The 20420-nt window shown below is 42.5% G+C and overlaps 3 protein-coding genes across 3 annotated transcripts in view; 2 read left to right on the top strand and 1 right to left on the bottom strand.

The window, feature by feature from the left end:
- The window catches only part of jazf1b (JAZF zinc finger 1b), a 237428-nt gene that overhangs the window by 157805 nt on the left and 59203 nt on the right, over positions 1-20420 (bottom strand). The gene's annotated exons all lie outside the window — the stretch shown is intronic.
- Positions 4565-6885, top strand: LOC132378275 (plectin-like). Its single transcript, XM_059945061.1, has 2 exons — positions 4565-4805; positions 5084-6885. The coding sequence occupies exon 2, from the start codon at positions 5251-5253 to the stop codon at positions 6145-6147; it is 897 nt and encodes a 298-aa protein (XP_059801044.1). The 5' UTR covers positions 4565-4805; positions 5084-5250; the 3' UTR covers positions 6148-6885.
- On the top strand, positions 7000-9313 carry LOC132378274 (uncharacterized). Its single transcript, XM_059945060.1, has 2 exons — positions 7000-8871; positions 9150-9313. The coding sequence occupies exon 1, from the start codon at positions 7013-7015 to the stop codon at positions 8546-8548; it is 1536 nt and encodes a 511-aa protein (XP_059801043.1). The 5' UTR covers positions 7000-7012; the 3' UTR covers positions 8549-8871; positions 9150-9313.

Genomic DNA, 20420 nt, shown 5'->3' with positions numbered 1-20420 from the left:
TTGAGTATACACACAAGAAAATGGATTTCAGGGTTGTATATGGTAATACATGTGAGTAAAATTTACTTTGAACTTAATAAAATGATTGTAAGCAACATGCTTTGTGTCTCGCTCTTGACTTCCGAAGAACTTTTGGATCACAACAACATCAGGATCCAACAACAACAAACAGTTATGAATAAAGAATAGGGCACCACGGTAGAGTAACAGTTAGTGCGCTGCTATTAGAACTCAGGACAGCGGAGTTCAGAGTTTCATTCAAACATCATCTGTAAAGAGTCCGTATGTTCTTCTTCTGGAATGCATGGGTTTTCTCCGGGTGCTCCAGTTTCCTCGCACAGTCCAAAAGATGTACCGAGTAGTAAGTTAATTGGTCATTGTAAATTCTCCTGTGTTTAGGCTAGGATTAAATAGGGGGTTGCTGAGCAGTGTGGTTCGAAGAGCCGGAGGGGCTTATTCTGTGCTGGATCTCTAAGTATATCAGTAGTAACATTATACAAGACAATTCCCGCACATTATCAAATTTCTGTCAAACATCATCAGTTTGACAGAAATCACATAATGAAATATTACTGAAGAACCAGTAAAATGATTCCTGAACTTAAGGACAAGTGGGGGGGGGGGTGGAAATGTGAAAATACAATGAAAATGAGCATGCTCACGGGACAGATTTGTAGCTTTCTCAGTCAGCTGTAGATCTGGAAAAGGATTCAGAAACAGGCAGGGGGCCTTGGAAAGAAATGGAAACAAAGTTAAAAACTGATAAAAATCACAACTTTGCTCTACCAAGGGTGCCAAGAGTTCTGGACGCCTTCGAATTTTATGGAGTGAAATGTTAGAAATTACAGTAGAAAAAGGATAACAAACAACTAAGTGTGGGATGTTTGACACTGCAGAGTCAACTATCAACTTCATAAGACATAAGAGCAGAATAAGGCCATTCAATGCATCAAGTCTGCTCCACCATTCCATCATGGTTGATTTATTATCCCTCTCAACCTCATTCTTTGCCTTTTCCATGTAGCCTTTCATGCCATTTACTAACCAAGAACCTATCAACATCCACTTTAAATACACCCAACGACTTGACCTCCACAGCCATCAGTGGCAAAGAATTCCACAAGTTCGCCACATGGATGCAGCCTAACAAGCTGAGCAGCTTCAGCATTTTCTGTGTTTGTTTTAGATTTCCAGCAACTGCAGTTCTCATGATTTTCAATAACCCTGATAATGTTTCTTAATAAAAACAAAGTAAATTTACTATCGACATACATATATGTTACCATATACTACGTTGAGATTCATCTTCTTGCAGGTATTTACAGGAAAAAAGAAACACAATAGAATTTCATGAAAAACTATACATAAATAGGCAAAAAACTGACAAATAATTAATGTGCAAAAGAAGACAAACTGCAAATAAAAGTAAGACTGAGAACGCGAATCCTGGAAAGTGAGTCTATCGGTGTGAGTGTAATGAACGAAGTTACTCTCGCCACATGCATCCCAAACTTCTGATCAGTAAATGGATAGAAATTACAACCGCTAAGGAGCAAGTAAGTTCCTTAAGGTTGTTATAGCCGGGGGTGATAATGGGGATAAGCTGCCACTACCTTTTAAATTCTCCCTATGGCGTGCACCACAAGTAGCCTCTGACAACCAAGTCCAGCTCCTGGCCTTCACGTATGGCTTAGCTACTAAGCCCAGAGGAACCGTTTCTACTGACAGGAGAAAGGGCAAAGGTGGGTTACTGCCAGCTTAAAACCAGCCACTTTGGGCAAATGGGGCTTGTTAACCCTGGTTGACAGTTCATCTAGGAGAAGGAAAACTCTGATCTCAAATCTTTGTTCCCATGCAGCTATATACACTCATGGAGAAGGGTTCGTGAGCAAGTCCCTGAGGCAATCCTACACTAAGTTCAACTCTGACTGGCAACTCCTGTAAAACCGCTGGTGCCAAATCAGCTGTGTGGAGGGGACAGCTTGCCCCCCCCCCCCATATCATACTGTCCTGGATTGTGTGTCAAGTGGATGGCTCACACACGATATCCATGTTTGACTCCAACCAATGGACGGCTTCATTCTCAGGTATGAACTGGGATCTAGGTAAGTGTCAGATGCTTAGGAGCTGCACCAAAAGGACTAACAGAAACAGTATTTGGAAACATTATTTCTTCAGCGGTTTGACGGAGGCACAACCGTGCAAGTGCGTGGATGTCAGCCAGTTAGAACAGCGAGAAGAGTTTAAAAGGAGACAGCTTTATAGAGGAGTGGGCGACGGAGTAGAACAGGATAGAGGGCTTGGGCTCAGCAGGGCTTCGGTGATAACGGGTTGAGGCGAGGTAGGTTGCCTATGTCTGAGGCCAGTGTTCTGTGCTCGGTGTCAGATGTGGGAAGTCCTGGAGACTCCCAGCCTCCCAGACAGCCACATCTGCGCCAGGTGTGTTGAGCTGCAGCTCCTTTGGGATCCTGTGAGGGAACTGGAGATGCAGCTCGATGACCTTTGTCTGGTCAGGGAGAGTGAGGAGGAGATAGGGAGGAGCTATAGGCAGGTAGTCACACCGGGGCCTCAGGAGACAGAGTGGGTAACAGTCAAGAGAGGGAAGGACAAGAGTCAGATGCTGGAGAGTACCCCTGTGGCTGCCCCCTTAACAATAAGTACCTCTGTTTGATTACTGTTGGGGGGGGGGCCCACCTGGGGGAAGCAACAGTGGCCACTCTTCTGGCACAGAGTCTGGCCCTGCGGCTCAGAAGGGTAGGGAAAGGAAGAGGAAGGCAGCAGTGATAGGGGACTCTATAGGTAGGGGGCCAGACAGGTGATTCTGTGGGCATAGGAAAGAAACACAAATGGTAGCTTGCCTCCCAGATATCAGGGTCCAGAATGTTTCTGATCTCGCCCACGAGAACAGCCAGAAGTCGTAGTATATATTGGTACCAACAACATAGGTAGGAAAAGGGAGGAGGTCCTGTAAAGGTAGTAAAGTGATTACAGCCTGTGCCACGTGACAGTGTGTATAGGAATAGAATGAGGGATGCATGGCTGAGGCTTTGGAGCAGGGGGCAGGGATTCAGAATTCTGGATCATTGGGACCTCTTTTGGGGCAGGTGTGACCTGTACAAAAAGGACGGGTTGTACTTGAATCCAAGGGGGACCAATACCCTGGCGAGGAGGTTTACTAAGGCTATTGGGAAGCGTTTAAATTAGAATTGAAGGAGGGTGGGAACCCAACTGAAGAGACGGAGGAAGAGGCGGTTAGCTCACAAATAGAGAAAGCTTGGAGACAGAGCGAGAGGGAGGTTAGGCAGGTGATAGAGAATGGAAGTGCTCAGACCAATGGTTTGAGATGTGTCTATTTTAATGCAAGAAGTATTATGAACAAAGCGGATGAACTTAAAGCATGGATCAGTACTTGGAGCTATGATGTTGTGGCCATTACAGAGACTTGGATGGCTCAGGGGCAGGAATGGTTATTTCGAGTGCCAGGCTTTAGATGTTTCAGAAAAGACAGGGAGGGAGGCAAAAGTGGTGGGGGTGTGGCACTGTTGATCAGAGATAGTGTCACAGCTGCAGAAAAGGAGGAAGTCATGGAGAGATTGTCTACGGAGTCTCTTTGGGTGGAAGTTAGGAACAGGAATGAGTCAATAACTTTACTGGGTGTTTTTTTTTATATAGACCTCCCAATAGTAACAGGGACATCGAGAAGCAGATAGGGAGACAGATTCTGGAAAGGTGTAATAATAACTGGGTTGTCGTGGTGGGAGATTTTAATTTCCCAAATATTGATTGGCATCTCCCTACAGCAAGGGGGGTGGAGTTTGTTAGGTATGTTCAGGAAGGTTTCTTCATACAATATGTAGATAAGCCTACAAAAGGAGAGGCTGAACTTGATCTGGTTTTGGGAAGTGAACCTGGTCAGGTGTCAGGTCTCTTAGTGGGAGAGCATTTTGGAGATAGTGATCATAATTCTATCTCCTTTACCATAGCATTGGAGAGGGACAGGAACAGACAAGTTAGGAAAGTGTTTAATTGGAGTAAGGGGAAATAAGAGGAAATATGAGGCTATCAGGCAAGAACTTGGAAGCATAAATTGGGAACAGATGTTCTCAGGGAAAGATATGGAAGAAATATGGCAAATGTTCAGGGGATATTTGTGTGGAGTTCTGCATAGGTTATGTTCCAATGAGACATGGAAAGGATGGTAGGATACAGGAACCATGGTGTACAAAGGCTGTTGTAAATCTAGTCAAAAAGAAAAGAAAACCTTACGAAAGGTTCAAAAAACTATGTAATGATCGTGATCTAGAAAATTATGAGGCTAGCAGGAAGGAGCTTAAGAACGAAATTAGGAGAGCCAGAAGAGGCCATGGGAAAACCTTAGTGGACAGGATTAAGGAAAACCCCAAGACTTTCTACAAGTATGTAAAGAACCAGAGAATAAGATGTGAGAGAACAGGACCAATCAAGTGTGACAGTGGAAAAGTGTGTATGGAACCAGAGGAGATAGCAGAGGTACTTAATGAGTACTTTGCTTCAGTGTTCATGTGCTGTCTTTACGACAGTTATTTAGTTTATAATATTTTCGCTTAGTAATTCATTCAATAGTATTTTCTAGTTAGAATTAGAAGTGTTTAAAGTGTATTCATTGCATGTAAAATATATCGGCATGCGATGACGTCACATCCGGTTTCGCCGCGTCTTGTGGGAAAACACCGGTTTGAAATTAGCGCGAGGGTGGGGGCTTTCCACGAGGCTCACCTGAGCACAAGCAGTTTGCAGGCATGAGAAATCACAGTGAGAGCAACGCTGTAAGTTAATAGATAATCGATATATTGAACTAAGATGTTAATGCTGATCCTGTTAGAGGTAACGACGGTAGATAATGTTTATGCTTTCGTTAGTTAAAGAGTCGTGGATAGTTTGCATGGAAGTGTATTTAAAGTAGTCAATGGAGCAGGTAAACTCTCCCTGTATACTGCACCTTAGTGTAATGTAGTTATAGTCACCTTTGCAAGTATTTACACTTGAAATGTGATATTAAGGAAGGAACAAATACTGTATCAATCTTGTATTGTTTTATCAACAGTTTTCACCATATGTTAATGTGAAGAGTGAACAGTAAATGGTTAATCTTACTGCGATCTGGTTTGCATTGGCTGTGGTTTATCCGGACGTTAAATTCGGCGTTTCGTTACACCCGAAGGAGAACGTTACAGTGAAAAAGCGGCATTATCAGGTGTTTCAAGTGCTGCAATGTCAGCTCAATCCAGCATCAAGTCGACGCCGCCCAGCGACAAGGGCAGTAAACCGACATCAAGTAAGCCCACCCAGGCGTTATCAGGTGTTCCAAGTGCTGCAATGTCAGCTCGATCCGGGATCAAGTCGATGGCGCCCAGCGACAAGGGCAGTAGAACGACATCAAGTAAGTCCACACAGGCAAGAGCCAAGGCAGAAGCCGCCAAGGTGCGACTGCATTACGCCAAACAAGAGGCAGTTTTGAAAATGAAACTGGCCACCAAAGAAGCCGAAAGGGCCGCCAGACAAAGAGAAGAGGCTGCCAGAGAAGCCGAAATCCAGAAAGAAAGGGCCGCCAGAGAAGCCGAAGAGGCTGCCAGACAAAGAGAAGAGGCCGCCAGAGAAGCCGAAACCCAGTTGGAAATGGCAAAAATATCGACAGAGTTGCAAGTGCTGCAGCGAGAAAGAGAAGGAGAAGCTGCCAGGGTGAAAGCAGAGTACATAGAAGAAGCTGAAGGGTCGCGTGATCTGACCGAAACAAGTTCTGCTTTGGAAAGGACCAGACTGGAACGCACGAGCGACTATGTACAATATCAAGCAGACAGGCAGGCTCGTCTCCCCTCTCCATACCTATTCGATAACTTCCCCAGCTACGAGGAAGAGAATTTACCCTCGCGGCCCCGCGATGAAGTCAAGAATGAAAGAGCTGACAACCGATATACTTTGACACCAAAGTTACAAAGTTCGATGCGAAGAGACGCGGAGGTTGAATCCAGGATGGCAAATTCCATGAGAAACGTGCGTTCTCAGTCATATGGGCGCCAACGTACTTCTCCGCATGCCGCTTGCAGCCGATCCCACGCTGCAGTATTTAGCACGACGGGATCTCGTCACTTCGGGACTGTACCAGTTTGACGATAAACCCGAAAATTACCGTGCTTGGCTCTCCACATTCACCAACGTGATTGACGGGGTCCAGCTCAGTGCAACCCAAAGGTTGGACCTTATGGCGAAATGGCTGGGGAAAGAATCACGCGACCAGGTGAGACGCATGCGTTCAGTGTACATCAACAAACCTGAGCTAGCCTTAAGCGAAGCGTGGGAGAGACTTTGGGAGAGATATGGGGCCCCCGACATTATTGAAGCGGCGCTATATCGACGTCTGGGAAACTTTCCTAAGGTGTCAGCCAAAGATCACTTTAAGTTAAGAGAATTCGGAGATTTACTCATGGAGATCCAAGGCGCCAAAGAAGATGGCTATTCAGCTGGTCTAGTATTCCTAGATACTCCATCCGGGATTAGACCAATTGTGGACAAACTTCCATTTGGGCTGCAGGACAAGTGGCTGACTGTTGCCTCAGAGTACAAGGAAGACCACGATGGTCGATTTCCTCCCTTTAAGCACCTCACTAGGTTTGTGTGCAAGGAGGCGAAGAGGCGAAACGACCCTAGCCTTGTAGGTCCAGGAAGCAGTTCGATTTACACCAAGCCAGGCAGATCCGTTTCGAATGTTTTCAACATTGATAAACCCGTGTCAGTGCTCAAGACCGAAGCCCTTACGACTAACAACGACCCTGGCAAGTATTGTCCATTGCATAACAAACCTCACCCCCTGAAAGCATGCAGAATGTTTAGGGAAAAACCCCTTGAAGAGAGGACGGCTCTTCTCAAGGAGAAAAGAATATGTTTTAGATGCTGTTCCTCAACCTCTCACCTCGCCAGAGAGTGTACGATTGCCGTGAAGTGTCCGGAATGTGGCAGCCCAGATCACGTCGAGGCCATGCATCCCGACCTGTCACCACAAACCGAGAGCGCTCCTTCACCCCCACAACAGGACGGCGGGGAGGGAGAGGCTCACTCTAGGTCAATAGCTGTCAGCACGAACTGTACAGAAGTTTGCGGTCAAGCTCAGTCAAGTCGTTCTTGTTCCAAGATCTGCCTCACTAAGGTGTACCCTAAAAGAGCCAAAGACAAGGCCATCAAAGCCTATGTGATTCTGGACGATCAGAGCAATCGTTCGCTAGTCAGTCCAGAGTTCTTTAAATTGTTCAACATTGAGAGTGAGCGGTTCCCATACTACCTCAAAACTTGCTCAGGCAACATGAAAACCCAAGGAAGGAAGGCAGAAGGCATCCAGATCGAGTCCCTGGATGGTAAAGTCGTCATCTGTCTCCCTCCGCTCTTAGAGTGCAATGAAATCATGAATAACCGCGCTGGGATCCCGACACCAAGTGCGGTGCTACACCAGCCGCATCTCCACCACATCGCCAAACACATCCCAGAACTGGATCCGAAAGCGGAAATACTCCTGCTATTAGGAAGAGATGTTATCCAGGTACACAAGGTTAGGCAGCAGATCAATGGACCACTCAACGCCCCCTTCGCGCAACGTCTGGATCTGGGCTGGGTGGTGATAGGAGAGGTGTGTCTCGGTGACGTACACAAACCGATGGTTAACACACTCAAGACCAATGTGCTAGAGAGTGGCCGCCATTCAATCTTTCAACCCTGCCCGAGTGTCCCGTGCATCAAGGAAGCACAACAAGGCGTTAACAAGCGCGAGGCAAGCGACGAGTCGCTGGACCAGTCAGTCTTCGCTCTAACGAAGTATGACGACAAACTTGCACAATCAGCTCAAGATACCATTTCTTTAAAAACCGAAGACACCAAGGTCTTCAGAGATGAAGCAAATAATGGGGTTGCCCCATTGCCTATCAGAGAACCATGCCAGCGCTCACCAGATAACAAAGAGCAGGCAGTCAAACGGTTCACGTCCTTACGGAAAACCTGGAAAAGGAAACCTGAGATACAGCAACGCACCCGATTGGCCCACGAGGTACTGTGCACCCTAATGGCAGAGGTCACAGCCATTATGAACGCACAATCATTCCTACCTGTGTCTTCTGACCCAGAAAACCCCTTTATGCTTTCGCCATCAACGCTCCTTACGCAAAAGGCAGGAGCACCTCCTCCACCAGGAGACTTCTCAGACAAGAATTTGTACACAAAGCAATGGAGACAAGTCCAGGCTCTGGCAAATCAGTTCTGGTCCCGCTGGAGACAGAAATATCTACCCTCGTTGCAACAGAGACGAAAGTGGACAGAACCCCGCAGGAATCTTCAAGTTGGAGACTTAGTCCTGCTCAGGGACAAGCAGATCACCCGCAACAGCTGGCCAATGGCCAGAATCACTGCTACATTCCCTAGCGAGGATGGACATGTCAGGAAGATCGAATTGAAGACTACCGACCAAGGCGATGTGAAAATTTACCAAGGGCCAGTTACAGAAGTTATTCTACTTCTACCCAATGACTGATTAAGAGACTAAGTTTTGTACTCTGCTCATTGTGACCTTACGAAGGTCAAGCGGGGAGTGTGCTGTCTTTACGACAGTTATTTAGTTTATAATATTTTCGCTTAGTAATTCATTCAATAGTATTTTCTAGTTAGAATTAGAAGTGTTTAAAGTGTATTCATTGCATGTAAAATATATCGGCATGTGATGACGTCACATCCGGTTTCGCCGCGTCTTGTGGGAAAACACCGGTTTGAAATTAGCGCGAGGGTGGGGGCTTTCCACGAGGCTCACCTGAGCACAAGCAGTTTGCAGGCATGAGAAATCACAGTGAGAGCAACGCTGTAAGTTAATAGATAATCGATATATTGAACTAAGATGTTAATGCTGATCCTGTTAGAGGTAACGACGGTAGATAATGTTTATGCTTTCGTTAGTTAAAGAGTCGCGGATAGTTTGCATGGAAGTGTATTTAAAGTAGTCAATGGAGCAGGTAAACTCTCCCTGTATACTGCACCTTAGTGTAATGTAGTTATAGTCACCTTTGCAAGTATTTACACTTGAAATGTGATATTAAGGAAGGAACAAATACTGTATCAATCTTGTATTGTTTTATCAACAGTTTTCACCATATGTTAATGTGAAGAGTGAACAGTAAATGGTTAATCTTACTGCGATCTGGTTTGCATTGGCTGTGGTTTATCCGGACGTTAAATTCGGCGTTTCGTTACACCCGAAGGAGAACGTTACAGTTCACTACGGAAAAAGATCTTGGCAATTATAGAAATGACTTACAGCGGACTGAAAAGCTTGAGCATATAAATATTAAGAAAGAGGATGTGCTGGAGCTTTTGGAAAGCATTAAGTTGGATAAGTCACTGGGACCAGACGAGAAGTACCCCAGGCTACTGTGGGAGGCAAGGGAGGAAATTGCTGAGCCTCTGGCAATAATATCTGCATCATCAATGGATGGGAGAGGTTCCAGAGGATTGGAGGGTTGCGGATGTTGTTCTCTTACTCAAGAAAGGGAGTAGAGATAGCCCAGGAAATTATAGATGAGTGAGTCTTACTTTACTGATTGGTAAGTTGATGGAAAAGATCTGAGAGGCAGGATTTATGAACATTTGGAGAGGCATAATATGATTAGGAATAGTCAGCATGGATGGCTCTGTCAAAGGCAGGCTGTGCCTTACAAGTCTGATTGAATTTTTTGAGAATGTGACTAAGCACATTGATGGAGGTACAGCAGTAGATGTAGTGTATATGGATTTCAGCAATGCATTTGATAAGGTACCCGATGCAAGGCTTATTGAGAAAGTAAGGAGGCATGGGATCCAAGGGGACATTGCTTTGTGGATCCAGAACTGGCTTGTCCACAGAAGGCAAAGAGTGGTGGTAGACAGGTCATATTCTACATGGAGGTTGGTGACCAGTGGTGTGCCTCAGGGATCTGTTCGGGGACCCCTACTCTTCCTGATTGTTATAAATGACCTGGATGAGGAAGTGGAGGTATGGGTTATTAAATTTGCTGATGACACAAAGGTTGGGGGAGTTGTGGATAGTGTGCAGGGCTGTCAGAGGTTACAGTAGGACACTGATAGGATGCAAAACTGGGCTGAGAAGTGGCAGATGGTGTTCAACCCAGATAAGTGTGAGATGGTTCATTTTGGTAGGTCAAAAATGATGGCAGAATATTGTATAAATAGTAAGACTCTTGGCAGTGTGGAGGATCAGAGGGATCTTGGGGTCCGAGTCCATAGGACATTCAAAGCTGCTGCGCAGGTTGACTCTGTGGTTAAAAAGGCATGCAGTGCATTGGCCTTCATCAATCGTGGGATTGAGTTTAGGAGCAGAGAGGTAATGTTGCAGTTATATAGGACCGTGGTCAGACCCCTCTTGGAGTACTGAGCTCAGTTCTGGTTGCCTCAATACAGGAAGAATGTGGAACCCATAGAAAGAGTACAAGGGAAATTTGCAAGGGTGTTGCCTGGATTGGGGGGCATGCCTTATGAGAATAGGTTGAGTGAACTTGGACTTTCTTCCTTGGAGCGATAGAGGATGAAAGGTGACCACATAAAGTTGTATAAGATATTGAGAACCATTGATCAGAGGCTTTTTCCAAGGGCTGAAATGGCTAGCACGAGGGATCACAGTTTTAAGGTGCTTGGAAGTAGGTACAGAGTAGATGTCAGGGAAGGTTTTTTTTACTCAGAGTGATGAGTGTGTGGAATGGTCTGCCAGCACCGGTGGTGGAGACAGATACGATAGTGTCTTTTAAGAGACTCCTGGACAGGTACATGGAACTCAGAAAAATAGAGGGCTATGGGTAACCCTAGGCAATTTCTAAGGTAAGGACATGTTCGGCAAAGCTTTGTGGGCCGAAGGACTGTATTGTGCTGTAGGTTTTGTATGTTTCTATGTTCTAATCACAGGTTAATAGATCAATTGGTCACATGGGTGTAAGTGTGCAGAGTGGGCTTGTTGGCCCAGGAGGCCCTGTTCCTATGCTGTATCTCTAAATATAACAAAATAGACAAAGTTGCACAATCAGAAATATTCTATGATAAAAATACAAATATAATAGTCAATATTCTTTACAGACATAAGTAATAAAAGGGCACTGCACATAATTCACAGGACATGAATGAGCTGTGGTAAACAGGATGTATAAGCTCATGCAAGATGTTTGATATATTACAAGTAGATTTCCTCTGGCTTTGCAGAATAAATCAAATCCAAGCCATCAAATCTTTTCACCTCCTTGAGGAAATAATTTATTTCTTCCCTTGCTCTATTGCCTATCCTACCACCCCACTTCCCCTCTTATATTTCCTTACCTTTCTTTCAATATTTTAAATTTGACGTTGGTGATATTAGATTGGACTATGTGGTGTGTGAGGAAGCCAGAGACCGACGGCACTTACAGATGACAACCTGCAGTCGTCAATATGTGCTTCTTTTACCTCCACCCTTCTGCTTCTCCAGACTAACTTTCCTCCTCAAAAATTCAAACCTGTCCTTTATTTTATGTTATTTCATTTACAGATACAACGTGGAACAGCCCAACCCTCCCCCCAGCAAACCACTGATTTAACCCCAGCCTTAATCACAAGTCAATTTACCAATTAACCTACTAACCTGTTATTCTGACTGAAGGTTTTTCACAAGCGGTATTCTGCAAAGTTCTGAATTTGGATTGGCATCATGATTGACACAGACAGCAAGGGCCAAGGGGTCTGTTCCTGTACTGTACTATTTTATGCTCTATGAGCTATTCTGATGATAGTATCACACTGTCAACTTGAAACATACAATAACAATGATCACTGAATTAGAATATAGAACACTCCAGGAAAGTACAAGCTCTTCAGCTCACAGTGTTGGGCCAACCTTTTAACTTATTCTAAGATCAATCTAACCCTTCTCTCCCACATAGTCCTCCACTTTTCTATCAATTATGTACTCATTCAAGAGTCTTTTAAACGACCTTATATCACCACCCCTCCAGGGCGTTCCACACACCCAACACTCCCTGTGTAAAATAACTTACCTCTAACACCCCGACTCTATTTTCTTCCAGTCAGCTTAAATTCATACCATATCACATTAGCTATTGCCACGCTGGGGAAAAGTTTCTGGCTATCCACTTGATCAATGCCTCTTATCATATTGTACACCTCTATCATGTCACCTTTCATCCTCTTTCTCTCCAAAGGGAAGAGCCTTAGCTCACTCAGCTTATCCTTATGAGACAGTTTGGTGATGGAATTAGACAGATTCTGTGGCTGCATTTTTTTAAATTGCAGCTTTATGTTGAATTTTATAAACTAAGCGGACAAATGCCATTTTTATTTAAAATGTTTACATCTGGGTTGAAACAGAACTCAGTGAAAATGCTATTTGTCAATATACTGACCAAGTTGACAGGGATCAGTGCAAACGGTAGCATAGGGGTTGGCTTAACACTATTGTAGCGCCAGTGACCAGGGTTCAATTCCTACCACTGTCTGAAAGGAGTTTGTACATTCTCGTGTCTGCACGGGCTTCCTTTGGGCACTTCAGGTTCCTCTCACATCCTAAAGATTGGTCATATGGATGTAACTGGACAATGCGGGGTCATGGGCTGGTAGTGTCTGTTCCTGTGCTGTATCGATAGATAGCTAGAATGAACAGCTTCCAATAAAAATCAAGCATTTCATTGGAATAATCTCTGGCATGAAGCAAATGATTTGAGAATGCCCAGGAGGCAATCATGGGTATATGGATAATCAATGTGAGACAAAGAACTACTACCCAAATTGGTGATAATTTAACTTTTCATGTTTAATGAAGTTGTGGTAAACAGGATGTGTAAGCTATTTATTTATAAATTGTATTGAGTTATATAGGAATTGTTGACAAATTATTGACTTTGTTAGGGACCTGATAGTAGCTAGAAACAGTGCAGGTATTACAGAGAGTATTCTGCCTAAAAGAAAGCTTCGAGAGATCCCACAGAATTTTGTTAGAGGATCTCATCACATTTATTAAAAGCATGGAACAAAGAGAAAGCCAGAGTTACATATTGCTGATGATATTATAAGCAGTGCATAGAAAGTTTGATGGGGATAATAATTAGGGTAAGGTGATAACAGTAGCAAAAGGACTTTAATGTCAACAAGTTCAAAGTTCAACATACATTATCAAAGTACAGTACATGTCACCATACACTACCCAATGATGCATTTTCATGCAGGCATTCACAGTATAACAGAGAAACAACAGAATTAATGAAAAACTACACACAAAGACTGAAAAGCAACCAATGTGCTAAAGAAGATAAACTGTGCAAATATAATAATAATAATAATAATAATAATAAACATGTAAATAAATAACACTGAGCACACCAGTAGTAGAGTTCTTTAGAGTGAATCCATAGGTTGTGTTCAGTAATCAGTTCAGCATTGTGTATTAAGGAGTATTCTGTAGTTATGTGAATATAGCAGATATTAATTTAAACAAGAACTAGTCTTCAGTTCTTGATGTAAATTGTAAAATGCAATCAGTAAAGTGAAGTTAAAAACACACTTTCGCAAGTAAACAATTGTCTGTGAAGCACGGGGTGGCCCTCAGACTTAGGGTTGCAAAATGGGGACCAACAATTTGCATATGCATCAAGCCAAATGTTAAGACAATGGGGTTCTGTTAATTGGCCTGCATCAATTCAGGCAACTATAGGTTTAAGCAATTCACACCATTGTAAACAAGTTCAAGGCAGCTTACATATCAGACTGATTCTATCACTTAGCACAGCAAAAAGATGATCTATCAATAGTTGGGTGCTTGTGTGATTTACTTTGTTCCAGCAAAGGTATTTGAACTTTCAGAGGTATCTCCCACTATAGATACACAATTCAAAGGAAGCATTGCCAACCCAAGGTATTAAGGTAAGTAAAACCATTGCAACAATTGAAAATGCATTGAATCACTTACTGTTACCTTTGATCTTAAGGGTATAAAATGTGATGTATTTTTGAGTTTGTTGGAATCTACTGAGGTGGATGAATAAAGACTTCGACAGCCACAATTTCTCCGGTTTCTCTAGTGACTTAATCACATTTACAACATTGTGGTGAGTGAAGTTATCAATGCTGGTTCAGAAGCCTGATGGTTGCAGTAATAACTGTTGCTGAACATGGTATAACCCTTTAGGAATTAAGTTGTCTGACTTTCAATTACCTTCTATATTTCTTAACAGCTACATTCTCCCATAGCAATTCCTTTGGATATGAAAAAAAGAAAGCATTGTATGGTGCAGTTACTAAACTGAGAAAAGCTAGCATCAGTGATGGTCCAAAGAGATTAAAGAAAGTCCAAGTGTGTATGTTGTTAAAATGTTATTGAGAGAAATAGAATTTTAAAAAAGGTTATTGAAGTTCTGGCCTTTGTATCAGAACTAGAAATTAATGCAAGGTCCTCTCCAAAGATCGTCACCTTGTTATGGGAAGAGGCTTAAGTGTTCCTGAGATCCCGAGAGTGATGCCGTCTAGAGTTTAGCCATTATGTTGCTTAGCTCCTGGTAGGGTCACCCATGGCAGTGAGGTAAAGGGAGAGGTTCCAGACACAGAATGATCTAACCAAGAGCTCTAATGGTGGAGCTGGCATAAGATGATGATACTTCACAATGGTAGTGAAGTCAGAGGAAAGCTGCAGTAGTGAAGGGTCCTTAGTTGTTTTGCGTTCCACACCACTGACCCCGTATCAAGGATGGCGTGGTGGCTACTGGTGCGACAGTCTCCCCATGTTAAACAAAGTCAGGCGTTCTCCATTAAGGGAATCCACTCTAACTCCCAGAGATATGTGGATCCTGGAATGATCTCTAGAGCCATCTAAGGACCAACCAAAAGGAGAACATTATACTCAACTCATGTGAACGCACAACTGTTATAGGCAAGTGACACAAGTTTTGCTCTGGATATGTCTGCTCTAGGCATAGCCAAGGCAGACACATCTGGTGTTCAGTTCAAGGCACTCCAATTTAGCACAATCTGCTGGGTTTGGAAGAAGTAGATTAATATGAGAACTTCGGTTTGTGAAATACAGGACCTTGAGTTATATTCCACACAATATATAAGTTTAAGGAAGTAATTGAATAATATTGATTGATATTATTCAATTAACATTGAATAATTTTCAAGATATTAATTGAAGCTGATGGCACTTCTGCTGGTTAAAAAATTCGTGACTAGAGGACACAACTTAAATGTTATTTGGCTTTTGAGGAGTGAAGATAACAAATATTTTAAATCATAAAAGATACTAAAAGTTTGCAACACTTTTCCACGAACTGCAGCTGATGTAAGGCCATATTAAATATGAGATCGATAGGAGTTTTTATAATCAAAAGGTACTAATAGACATGAGGTAATTGCAGGTATAGAGACAGGTCAAAGATAAGCCATGATGTAACTGAACAGAGCAAGAGGTAAAATGTTCCCTTGTATTGCAAACAACGGGTAGGGTAGCTTTAAGTAAGGGTGGTCAAAGCTCTCCTTGCTGTTTCTGACAAAGAACTCTGACCTTTTCTGGCCCACAAATTGTAAAATTTTGCTTAATGTTTCTTATTTCAATAGGGCTCTCTCATGGCCCTTCAGGCATTTCCCAACAGCTTTTTCTCTACAGGGACCACCTACCACTGATAACACACATATGGTGCACACGTTGTGAGTCAGCAACACGACTGTACAGTTTTGTGTAGCATATCGCTTGTCATAGAATCACAAGTGTCACATAGTCAATGACAAATTCAAATTTGTTCGACAAGTCCATTCTCAATACCTGGTAAAGTAAAAGAAACACAGACATATGCAACTTGACCAGGATTATATCGAAAATAAAGAAAGACATCGTAGAAGCAGTTTGTTTCCAAACTTCTACTTAGCTATATTTCACAAATGAATGGATTTTAAACTAACTGATATGAAGAATTCAGCTTTTATTTAATTCAGCTACATTAAAATAAAACAAGTATATAAACTTTCCAAATATATAGGATGGAGACTGAAAATCTGATTGAGTGGTGCCACAACAATAAGCTCTCACTCAATGACAACAAGACCAAGGAGCTGATTATTGACTTCAGGAGGAGGAAATCAGAGGTCCATAATTCAGTCCTTATCGGGGGATCAGAGGTAGACAGGGCCAGCAACTTTAAGTTCCTCAGTGTTATGATTTCACCACATTAATGCCATTACAAAGAAAGCACAGCAGTGCTTCTACTTCCTTAGAAGTTTGCAAAGATTCGGCACGTCTTCTAAAACTTTGACAAACTTCAATAGATGTGTGGTGGAGAGTGTATTGACTGCTTCTATCACGGCCTGGTATGGAAACACCAACGCCCTTGAACAGAAAGCCTCCATAAAGTAGTGGATATGGCCCAGTCCATTATGGTTATAGCCCTCCCCGCTACTGACCATATCTTTACAGAGTGCTGTCACAGGAAAGCAGAATTCATCATCAAGGACCCCCACCACCCATGTCATGCTCACTTCTCGCTGCTGCAAATTAGGAAGATGATACAGGAGCCTCAGAACATACGCCACCAGGTTCAGGAACAGTTATAAGTCCTCAATCATCAGGCTCTTGAACCAAAGGAGTTAACTTCACTCATTCCATCATTGTATGGTTTCCACAACCTATGGACTCACCTTCAAGGGCTCTTCATCTCAGTTCTTGATACTTATTGCTTATTTATAGTTATTTCTCTTTTGTATTGGCACAGTCTGTTGCCCTTTGCACATTGGTTGTTTGTCCATCCTGTTGGATGCAGTCTTTCATTGATTCTTAGGTTTGAGGAAGTTACAATGAAAATTGATGAAGGCAAGGCAGTAGATGTAGTCTACATGGACCTTAGCAAGGCTTTCGACAAGATTCCGCATGGGAGGTTGTTCAAAAAAGTTCAGTCCCTTGCATTCAAGATGAGGTAATAAATTGGATAAGACATTGGCCTTGCAGGAGAAGCCAGAGAGTGGTAGTAGATGATTATCTATGTGAAAGTATCGTGTGCCTCTAAATACTTTTAAACCTTGCTTCAGAAATAGTGGCAAACCAGGTTAAGTGATGATTATTGTTTTTAATGGCATCATCTACTTGGCCCATCAGGTCTGCTTCACCATTCCATCATGGCTGCTTTATTATCCCTTTCAACTCCATTTTCCTGCCTTCAGCTCATAACTTTTGACACTCTTACAAACCTATCGGTGATGAGCAGGAATTTCATTAGTCAGAGGGCGGAGAACCTGTGGAATTCATTGCCACAGATGGCTGTGGAGCCCAAGACACTGGGGATATTTAAAGCAGAGGTTGATAGGTTTGTAAGGGTATCAAAGGTTACAAGGAGAAGGTGGGAGATTGGGGATGAGAGGGATAATAAATCAGCCATGATGGAATGGTGAGGCAGACTTGATGGGCCAAATAGCCTAATGTAGATTTAAAGACAAAGGCCTTTCATGAAGACATGCCAATTTCTAACCTGATTTCGTACCTGTCATTCTTAGGAGTACAGTGATTACGGTAAACAACCGACCCTTTCATATAGAGTTTGCCATGCCACTCACGTAGAAGAAATTAGAAGCAGCCTTGGAAGTACTCCATGTGTATGGATGAGGACGTTTTATTTGTCCACTAATTTCATAAAAAGCAAGAAATATGCTGCTTGCTAATTACAGGCCCAGATACTGCAGGGAAAAATAAAACTATATAAAGTATTCCGGCTGGATGCACGATGGCTTGATTTGGCAACTGCTCTGCATGCTACCACAAGGAACTGCAGAGAGTTGTCTACACAGGAACTAGGCTGTGCTCTATGATCCACACTTCTCACTGCCTCAGTTAAGCAGCCAGTGTAATTAAAAAACCCACCCACTAAAAACATCCTCTCTTCTTCCCTCTCCCATTGGGCAGAAGATAACAAAAGCCTGAAAGCGCAGATCAGCGGGTTCAAGAACAGCTTCTATCCCATTTCTATTATAACACAGAACATTACAGCGCAGTAAAGGCCACTCAGCCCACTTTTAATGTACTCTAAGATCAATCTAACCCTTTCCTCCCAACAGCCCTCCATTTTTCTATCATCCATGTGCCTTTCTAAGAGCTTCTAAGACAATGCCAGAGGCAGCAAATCAGTCTTATATGTGTTTTACTTAACATAGATGAGTTCTGTTTACAAAACTTCCTGCTTTAAACTTTTTTCAATAAACTAGTTTATGCAGAGATCTGACATGCTCTTTTCTCAATGTTATCATCAGGAAGGAGGGACAGAAGCCTGAAGGCGTACACTCAGCGATTCAGGAACACTTGTTCCCTCTGCCATCTGGTTTCAGAATGGACATTGAAACCACAAACACTATCTCACTACTTCATTATTTCAGTTTTTTGCACTACTTATTTAACTATTATATGCACATGCATACTTAATGTAATTCAGTTGTTTTCCCTATATTATGTATTGCATTGTACTGCTGCCACAAGGTTAAAAAAAAATTTCATGACACATGCTAATGATATTAAACCTAATTCTGATTGTTTCTGACCTGTAAGAGATTTGCACTCAATGTCCAACAATGGATGTAATTCTGAGGCTTTATAAGGCACTGGTAAGGCCACATTTGGAGTGTTGTGAGCAGCTTTGGGCCCCTTTCCTGAGAAAGGATGTGCTAACATTGGAGAGTGTTCAGAGGAGGTTCACAAGAATGATTCAGGGACTGAAAGGGTTACCATATGAGGAGTGACTGATGGTTCTGGGCTTGTACTCACTGGAATTCAGAAGAATGAGGGGGGATCTCATTGAAACCTATTGAATATTCAAAGGCCTCGATAGAGTGTATATGGAAGGATGTTTCTTATGGTGGGAGAGTCTAGGGACCAGAGGGCACAGCCTCAGAATAAAAAGACGTACATCTAGAACAGAGGAGGAATTTCTTTAGCCAGAGAGTGGTGAATCTGTGGAATTTGTTGCCAAAGGCAGCTGTGAAGGCCAAGTCATTGGGTGTATTTAAGGCAGAGGTTGGTCAGGGAATGAAGAGAGAAGGCAGAAGGAATCAGGACTGAGAAGGAGCTGGATCAGCTGAGATGAGCTGAACTCGATGAAGCAAATGGCCTAGTAGTTTTATGGTCAACTAATCAAAGGGATGCAAGACAAGTTCTTGCTTCACACAGACACATTCTCCTGAGGGAAAGACCTCACTTCCAAGTCGGCCTTAACATGAAAACATTTTTGATCAGGAACTTAACACTTGGAAAAAAGTTTTTGTATAGCACACCTTAGACAACCACATGAAGTGCAAAAGCTATTTCTGAAATGTGGTCACTGTTTTAATGTCAATAAATCTTAGGCTCTGATGAAAACTTTCTCCACTGAAACAGCAAAGGTCCTCATAGCTGCAATGCATTAATAAGTTTATAATAACTAGCCAAGAACAACACACTTTGGTTTGGTTTGGCCTGTCAATGAATTTGTTTCTATTAACAGGTATTTGCAGATCCAGTTTTGGTTAACCAGCATCTGCCAACGATCAAAACAAAAACAAAAACACACAACCTTGTGTTTCGGAAAACATTGCTCTTAGTAGAAAATGCATGTGCATGAAACTAATGCTTTGTTGATGGAATACTGTCCCATGGCACTTTTAAAACTGCTCTAATTGCATTCTTCGAGCCACTTGAAAAATGACAGTTTCCGTTTTTTAAGCTCATTATCAGAACACATCAGAGAGTTCCATTATGAGAAGAACACCTGGTCTGAATTTATTTCGACAGCCAGAGGCAGAATGGGTAGGTGCTTAATGTAGAATTTGATTGGTGACATTTTTATGAAGTAACAGCTTGCTCCGGCAAAAATGATTCAGAAATCACTGAAACACAAAACCAAGGGGAGACAACTTTGCATGTTAATTCTGCAAGATAATTTGTCTCAAGAATTATATATATGGAAAGAGTAATTTCTTTTGAGGCAACGCGATGGGACAAAATAGTCCAGAAATCTAAGATTGTATATACTTTCATGATCTGCATTTATATATTAAAAGTTTAAAAACATATTAAGAAAAGCACATTGGATTTTAAGAAAGAATATAGACTTCTTACATTTATGAATGTGCAACCAAGTATTTCATTTCAACTAAGGAAACTTGCAGTCATTTCCATGGAGACATCACCTAGGCCAACTATTTTACTGTTGGTAGTAATGATTCTGTTAACAATTAATTTTTGCATGCAGCTACTAAATTTAACATTTGAAATCTGTTGACCTAGTTAAAAGACTGCCAGGCAAGACATTCCAGACCTAAGAGAGGACTGGAATAAGTAAAATTGGCTGCAGCCATTGCAGTATTGTGGTAAGAAATAGCAAGCT

The sequence above is a fragment of the Hypanus sabinus genome, chromosome 20 (assembly GCF_030144855.1).
Source record: "Hypanus sabinus isolate sHypSab1 chromosome 20, sHypSab1.hap1, whole genome shotgun sequence".
NCBI lineage: Eukaryota > Metazoa > Chordata > Chondrichthyes > Myliobatiformes > Dasyatidae > Hypanus > Hypanus sabinus.
This window is presented reverse-complemented; position numbering and strand designations above follow the sequence as displayed.

Coding starts and splice junctions, on each gene's coding strand:
- LOC132378274 (XM_059945060.1), top strand. CDS start 7,013: ATGCATCCCGACCTGTCACCACAAACCGAGAGCGCTCCTTCACCCCCA.
- LOC132378275 (XM_059945061.1), top strand. CDS start 5,251: ATGTCAGCTCAATCCAGCATCAAGTCGACGCCGCCCAGCGACAAGGGC.